This window comes from Galeopterus variegatus, unplaced genomic scaffold, assembly GCF_000696425.1.
Source record: "Galeopterus variegatus unplaced genomic scaffold, G_variegatus-3.0.2 Scaffold663, whole genome shotgun sequence".
Lineage (NCBI taxonomy): Eukaryota > Metazoa > Chordata > Mammalia > Dermoptera > Cynocephalidae > Galeopterus > Galeopterus variegatus.
The window spans coordinates 81,383-89,669 of record NW_007726774.1 but is presented as its reverse complement, the minus strand read 5'-3'; the positions used below and the strand labels follow the sequence as shown (position 1 = coordinate 89,669).

At 38.1% G+C, this 8,287-nt stretch overlaps 1 protein-coding gene across 1 annotated transcript in view; it reads right to left on the bottom strand.

Moving 5' to 3' along the window:
- The window catches only part of TANC2 (tetratricopeptide repeat, ankyrin repeat and coiled-coil containing 2), a 210,897-nt gene that overhangs the window by 145,036 nt on the left and 57,574 nt on the right, over positions 1 to 8,287 (bottom strand). Inside the window, exon 4 of the mRNA XM_008571133.1 lies at positions 1,727 to 1,852. Within this exon, the coding sequence (XP_008569355.1) occupies positions 1,727 to 1,852 (126 nt within the window). The remainder of the gene's footprint in view (positions 1 to 1,726; positions 1,853 to 8,287) is intronic.

The window sequence follows — 8,287 nt, the reverse complement described above, 5'->3', positions numbered from 1 at the left end:
GCGGCGCTCCCGCCCAAGGGTTCGGATCCCACATACAGACTGGTTCCCGCTCACCGGCTGAGCGAGGCGCAGGAGCAACACCGAGGGTTGCAATCCTGTTGCCGGTCCCCGGTCCGGTACGGGCGCGACACTGAGGGTTGTGATCCGTTGCCGGACACGGAAAAAGACAAAAAGACAAAAAAAAAAAAAAAAAAAAAAGACTCAAAAAGACAAAAATATTCCACTTTATTCATAATACGCAAAACCTGGAAACAGCCCAGCCAGTATCAATAGGATACTACAAACTGTAGTATATTTACACAATTGAATAAGACTTAGCAATAAAAATACAAACTACAAAAATATGGAGGAATGGGAGAAAAAAGTGTATACAGTATGGTTTTATAAATATGAAGTTCTAGAATAGACAGAACTAATCTACAGGGGAGAAAAATCAGAATAATGACAAGTTGTCTCTGGGTGGGGTAGTGGGAGTAGGGATTTACTGGGTACTTTCTGGGGTGATGACAAAGATCTCCATCTTGATACGGGTTTGGGTTGCATACATGTATGCATTTGTCAGAAATGACAGATTTGTTTTGTTCATCTCATTATTCATAACTTTTAGCTTAAAAGAAAAAAAATTAAACCACAAAGAACAATAAATAAATAAAAAAATACCACACACACACACACACACACACACACACACACAGAGATCAGGTTCAAGCTTGCAGAAGTATGTAGCATGCCACAAAGAAGGTAAAGGAACAGGTGCCTGAGTGGGGAAAGCATAAATTGTTTAGGTGTTGCCAGGACAGGATTAGAGGCACTGTCTGAAACTCCAAAATAATGAAAAGTAGTGCATGTTACTAGAAATGACCACTAGAATGAAAATAAAAGAAATTCTCTGGTAAAATACATGCTTATCAGTGTAAAGTTCACCTGCAATTTTGCTAGAGGTGAAGGTGGTCAATAGTCACTTCTGAAACCCAGGATCTTAAAAAGCTTACCTCCCCTATCACCACTAGCCCTTTACTTTTGTTCAGAATTTCAAGGAATCAATGCTGCCAACTGTTAGTAATTGAAGGAAAATGAAGGAGAACATCTGTTAAAGATGGAGGCACTCTTGCTCTCCTGTATTTTGTCTGCCTCAGCAGGATGTGAATACACTGTGTCAGCAAGATTTTGCAAAGCTTAACCACAAACCACAAACTTCCTATTGAGTTACCTAGGAGATGGGGAGGTGATGGGAGGGGTTTGCAGCTGGCTGAAACATATATAATACCTGCTTTTTCCCAATAAATTTGCTTAGTGCGTGTGCTAAGCTCCAGAACGTTGTGTCTGTTCTGTGGTTGACCACCTCCCCAGGTGGCAGCCCCTAGCTCAAGGTGTGCTTTGAGCAGCTCACCTTCCTGCACTCTCTTGGCAGGGTTGCGTGTGGCCCTGCTCCCTGAGGGACTCCTGGCAGAGGCTACTGTGTAGTCCTGCTTCCTGAGACCCTCAGGACCAAGAGAAAGGTGCAAGTAATTACAATGCCTTTCTATGAGTACAATGTACTTGTGTTTTTCTTAGTGCTCTAGAATCAGCAGAAATGAAGTGGTTACATGCCAAAATAGATCACCTCACTTCTTAAGGGAGGCTTCAATTAGTTTGGAAATAGGAAACAAAGGGACTTCTTGGCTTTTGCCCATTTCCATTTGTTCTCAGGCATCCTTAACCCCTCCCCCCACCCTGTGGTTCTAACCTCTTAAATCCTGCTGCGTGCGAGCACCACCCATACTCTGCCTTGGCATTCGAAGAGAAGTTCTCAAAGGTGTATGTCTCTGCTCATCCAGGTAAGCAAGGTCCTCCAAGTGGGCAGAACTTGTGGCTGACAAGACAAAAGAATTTAGTTAGAATATGTAAGTTCAGAAAGCCTTTCGGTTAGTCTTTCTCTCTCAAACTTTGGAATCAGGGCTTGTTTTAGCATAAAATATGTATGTATGAGGGTACTTCAAAAAGTTCGTGGAAAAACAGATATATCTATATCTATATAATAATCTTATTTTAAGCTTTTAGAAAACCAAATGTGTGGTTTCTTAAAAAATTCAACCATTATTTCACTAGCTACTTTAGGACATCATAAATCTGTACTTGCTAAGAGGTTCTACAGCACTAAACAGAGAAATGTAATATTTTCTATTCAAATAGATAAACAGAGAAACAAGCAAACTAAGCAAATAAACATAAAACCTCATAAACTCAGACACTCAGAAAATGATAGTTAACGCTAAAGATTATTTGGGATTTAAAATGAAAAACAAACTGCCAGCCCAACAGCTTAAAATGACATTTTGCTTCTCAATGTTTGAATCATGAAGGCTGCAGTGAGAACAAAGGGAAGTTTACCAATAGAAACAGTAAATGGGTTTCTACTGAAAATTAAGTGTGAAATTAAAAATTCATTTTACATGAATGCTTCAAATTATAAGAATACTCTGCTTATTACTAATGACTGGGTTAAGTAGGCAAGAGGAAAAAAAATTCTAAGATTATCTTTTTATGGTTGCTGGGCCTCAACTATTTTGCCACCAAATATCTGAGAAGTACGTATGTATGCAAGAAATTGTACCAAGTGTTGAGATTTACAGATTACATGGTCATTTGCCTTGAAGACTTTATAATCCAATTTTGCCACAGATAATATGTACTACTTTACCTAACAGCTGATTATAAATGAACTCTTTCATAAAAACTAAGAAGCAAAAGAGGAAGAGGAGACAGCCCAGAATCCTCTCAGCATAAGGAAACAAGCATGATGTCAGTAAGTAAACTTACATCCCCAACCTCATAAATGAATTCTTTATTGTGATTGACCTTGAGTAGTGATTTTCATTCATTTATTAGTTTGTTCATTTATTAATTCAACAAACATACCAAAATTGTTAGTAAAAAATGTCAGCACTGTATCAAAACAATCTCTTTACCATGGTTTCTAATTAGTCTATAGGAAAGAAGAAAGATGAGAGAGCAAATATTTTACTAAAAATGTAGCACTTAGCATTCAAGGGAATATTTAATAAGGATTACAGGAATGAAAGGGGTCTTAAATGTCCCATCCAACCCCTGTGTAATGCTCAACTCTGTTCTCTCTTTCAAGGTAGTTGTATTCCTTATGCTTGAACATGTCCAGTGGCAGGGATGCGTGATCTGAGACATCATATTTGATCTTTGCACAGCTCTGTTATTAGTAATATGGTTCTATTTCCCTACCTCCTATCCACTCTTTCTTTTGATGGCATAGATACTACTCCTGTTTATACCAAAAAGAAGAATTTTTTTCAAAAGTTGATTAATAAGCCAAAAAGAAGGGAACTAAGGGAAACAAACATTCATGTATTAAACACTCATAATGTGCCCGGGTAGTATGCAACATGCTTTTCTTGAATGGTGTCTTTTATTTTAAAGGGAAACAAGAAAATCAGAAAGTAATGTATAGCAATGAAGAAGTTCTATCTATTCCTTTAAAAGACATTCATGGGCTTCTTGACTAGAGAGATGCTGTGGAAGATCCCTATTTCCTTGCCAAAAATTCCTATGGGTAATTTTCAGCCTCTCCCATCTCACTTCTCTTCCTGGACATTCTGAGCACAAATATTCCCTTAACGCTATTAAATAGCTACAAAAAAATTGTCATTATATGAATCCTTTGCATTAGGATATCCCTGTTTTCTTAAAAGTATAGATACCGATCTATATGCATTCCACAGCACCTCTTAAAATGGTCATTAATCCCAAATGGAGGTCCCACCAGTAGGCCCACTGAGACAAGTCAGTTGATTAAGAAGATTGATAACTGATTCTAAGCAGAAGTCTCCACCAAAAAACTTCCTTTGCTGCTAATGCACAAGGGCTGCACAAAATCTAGAAACCATTGCAACAGACTCTTCCCAGAGTATGAACTCCTGATATTGTGACAGTTAGGGTATGGTAAATATATTTGGGGGAGATGTTGGCAACTGGGGAAGGTAATGACTTCTCTTTTCCCTGTTCCTCTCCAACAAACCACACGAACTATTAACAGCTCACCTTCAATATATACACTATATAAAAGTAGCTAGCTCCTCACTACAAAAAGTTGGGAAATCTAACTTTACAGCATCTCCCCGAAATTCTTAAAATAAAGAACTTTAATGGTACAACGAAGTTTTCAAACCCATGTCCTCAATATCCAAGATACAATGATAGTTCAGTTTCTCCTTGCAAAGACAAGGTGAAATGCCCTCTGATGAGTCAGGCCTTTCACTTAGTCATAATGGTCCAATAAAGAAGGTGGAGGGGAAGTAAGTAAATACCTCTGAACCTCCTGCTCTCCAAAACATTTCTGTGACAAACTGAATCACTGACGCCAATTCTTCATCCCTCCCTGTATCCATGCTTTTTTGTGATCTGTCTTTGCAGTTATTCCCATTAGAGTTGAAGTATATTTTCTTGCTCTTGACTTTCTGTTTGGCCATTTGACTTGCTTTGACCAGTGGTATATTAGTAGATAGGATACAAGGAAGGGTTTAAAATTGTTCATGTAATTGGGCTTGTCTTTTTTTTTTTTTTGCTTCTGTCATCACTATGAGAAATTATGTCCAGCCAACCCACGGGTCCAAGGAGAATGATAGAAATGAGGCAGATCTGCAGCCAGTCTCCAGCTTGGAGCCAGTCTCCAGCTTGGAGCCAAGCCTAACCAAACTCAGCCTAGATCAATCAATTCCTAGCCAACCTGAGATGCATGAGTAAAAATACATTGTTTTAAGTTGTTATATTTCTGTACTAGTTTGCTATACAGCATTATTGTACCAATAGCAGAATGATACACCTGTTGATCTTTCTGCATTATAGCATTTGCTTAGGTTGTAGTAGTTTGAGCTCCATGTCTGCAAGTACCATGTCTCACTTACATTCTGTGCTCAGTAACTGCACTATGTCTGGTATAAAATAAGTTCTTAAAATGCTTATTAAATTAACCTGTTGAAAGGGAACCAAGGACTATTTCATAGGTAGCTCTGACAAGAATGGTTTCAAGAAAAAGCTAGCTGATTTTGTTTTGTTTTGTATCTAAAAGGCAAAGGAAAATTCTTTCCTGCTCTATAACCTGGGAGATGACACTGGCTTTATTTTGTCAAAAAAGGTAGACTAAGCCAATGCCAAGAGTGAATATAAATTGGTTAACAGACACAAAAAATGATTATGTATTGTAATGATGAATATACTATCTTGATTTGACCATCACATACTGTACACAAGTAATGATAGTCAACTTTGTACCCCACAGATATGTATAATCAATTATGCTACAATTAAAAAAAAATATTAAAAAGAGTGACTATAATAAAAAGTAAACAACTCAGATTTGATTTACAGAGAAATTAAAGTACCATTCTGTGAAATATAACGATTGGCACATGTTATGTTACTTCAATTAAAAAGCTTCAAAAGATACTTTTATTTTTTATTTTAATTTATCAATATACAATGTAGTTGATTTTCGTGTCCCTTTACCAATTCCTCCTTTTCTCCCCTCCCTTCCCCCCCATCAATATCGTTATCTGTTCACTTGGGGAGATGGTTTTAGAATAAACTTTTATAATACAAACCTGAAATGTCCAGTGGTTCCATTGACACTTTGGGCCAGTTATCATGAAGAATACCAGGATGTGTTCAAGAAGATGGAAAGACATCCCATGCTCTTGGATTGGAAGAATTAACATTGTGAAAATGTCCACATTACCCAAAGTGATCTACAAATTCACTGCAACCCCCCTCAAAATTCCAATGACATTTTTCTCTGAGATGGAAAAAGCTATCCAGACATTTATATGGAACAACAAAAGATCATGCATAGCCAAAGCAATCCTGAGCAAAAAAAATAAAGCTGGAGGCATAAAACTACCTGACTACTGACTTTAAACTATATTACAGAGCTATAATAACCAAAACAGCATGGTACTGGCATAAAAACAGACACTCGGATCAATGGAACATAACTGAGAACCCAGAAATTAACCCATATGCCTACAGCCATCTGATCTTTGACAAAGACACCAAGTCTACATACTGGGGAAGAAATTGCCTTTTCAACAAATGGTGCTGGGAAAACTGGATAATCATATGTAGGAGAATGAAACTAGACCCATATCTTTCAATTGCCTTTTCAACAAATGGTGCTGGGAAAACTGGATAATCATATGTAGGAGAATGAAACTAGACCCATATCTTTCAACAGAGTGGGAGAAAATATTTGCAAAATGTACATCTGACAAAGGATTAATATCTAGAATATACAAGGAACTCAAACAACTTTACAACAACAACAAAAATAACCCAATTTAAAAATGGGCAAAGGAACTGAACAGACATTTCTCAAAGGAAGATACACGAATGGCCAACAGACACATGAAAAAGTGTTCAATATCACTCAACATCTGGGAAATGCAAATCAAAACCACACTGAGATACCATCTCATTCCACTTAGGAAAGCTAACATCCAAAAGCCTGAGAACGATAAATGCTGGAGAGGTTGCAGAGAAAAAGGAACTCTCATACACTTTTGGTGGGGCTGCAAAATGGTGCAGCCTTTATGGAAAATGATATGGAGGTTCCTCAAACAATTACGGATAGATCTACCATATGACCCAGCGATTCCACTGTTGGGAATATACCCAGGAATGGAAGTCATCACGATGAAAGGAGACCTGTACTCCAATGTTTATTGCAGCTCTATATACAATAGCCAAGAGCTGGAATCAGCCCAGATGTCCATTATCAGAGGAGTGGATAAGGAAACTGTGGTACATCTACACAATGGAATACTACTCTGCTATAAAAAAGAATGAAATACTATCATTTGCAACAACATGGATGGACTTAGAGAAAATTATATTAAGTGAAACAGGCACAGAAAGAGAAATAGCACTTGTTCTCACTTATTTGTGGGAGTTAAAAATTAATAAACACACAAACAAATAAAGGGTGGAGGGAAGAAGAAGACAGAATAAACACAAAAATTCTTGAATTATTTAAGTCAACTGCACAGATATGATGTGGGGGGGATGGGAAGGGGTGGAGAGGAATGGGTAAAAGGGCATGAAAATCAAGTACAATGTATTTTGAGAAGTAAAATAAAATAAAAGAATACCAGGATGTGTCCTGTCTATCCTAGATCTCTGTTTTTATTTGATCTCTGTATAGCTATAATGTTGAATTATCCTACTTTTCCTTCTTAAACTAGAAAGATAATTTTTTTTATTTTTTGTCTTTTGTCTTTTTTTCCGTGTCCGGCATCGGATCGCAACCCTCAGTGTTGCCCCCGTACCGGACCGGGGACCGGCAACGGGATCGCAACCCTCGGCGTTGCTCCCGCGCCTCGCTCAGCCAGTGAGCGGGAACCGGTCTGTATGTGGGATCCGAACCCTCGGGCGGGAGCGCCGCCGCGCTTCCCAAGCGGCGCACTATCCAGTGCGCCACTGGGCCGGCCCCCAAACTAGAAAGATAATTTGAGGCAAAAGCTCTTTTTAAAAGATTTTTTGGTAGGCTGAAAATTCATAGGTCATTACTATTAATATATACATAGTTTTACATTCTATAATGTTCTCTGTACTCAACTATGAGAAGAGCTGATTAAAGTGTGTTTGGCAATGTATTTGTTTTATATTTCCTATCTTAGCTATCTGGGTCTATTGGAAACTCAGCCAAAGGAATTTATCCAAATTGGAGATATAGTTTCTCTAAGGAAATAAGTCTTTGAAAGCTAGTCTCGGGAACTTAAACCAAGATAGAGAAGTCGAATGCCATGTTATACACCAGAGAAATGGAAAGAGTACCAAAGGAATAAATTATAATCTTGATCTTCACATTCTGAAATTAAAACTATCCAGAAAACTATCTAATCTGTAGTGCTTAAAACACTAGGGACAACGACTCTAAAACCATCCCCACTGGTATTCTAATCTGGTTCAGTGAATTAGTTTTTTCTTAAGTTTAATCCAATGCCTCCTGCTTTAACCAAAGTCTATTCTCTTTTGTTTGATTCTTTATCAATATGTGTGTAGCTAACAAAAAAAAAGGGAGGACCACTGGAGATTCAAACCCTTCAAGAGTAAAGATTTTGGACACTTTACCAGGTAAAGAACCTCAATAGATGTTGCCCTGGCTGAAGGCAAAGGTAATATGGGATAGGTAGTAGATGAAGAAAGTTAAAAATATCAGCCTAGGGGCCGGCCCGGTGGCGCACTGCGCTAGTGCGCCGTTTGGGAAGCATGGCTGCGCTCCCGC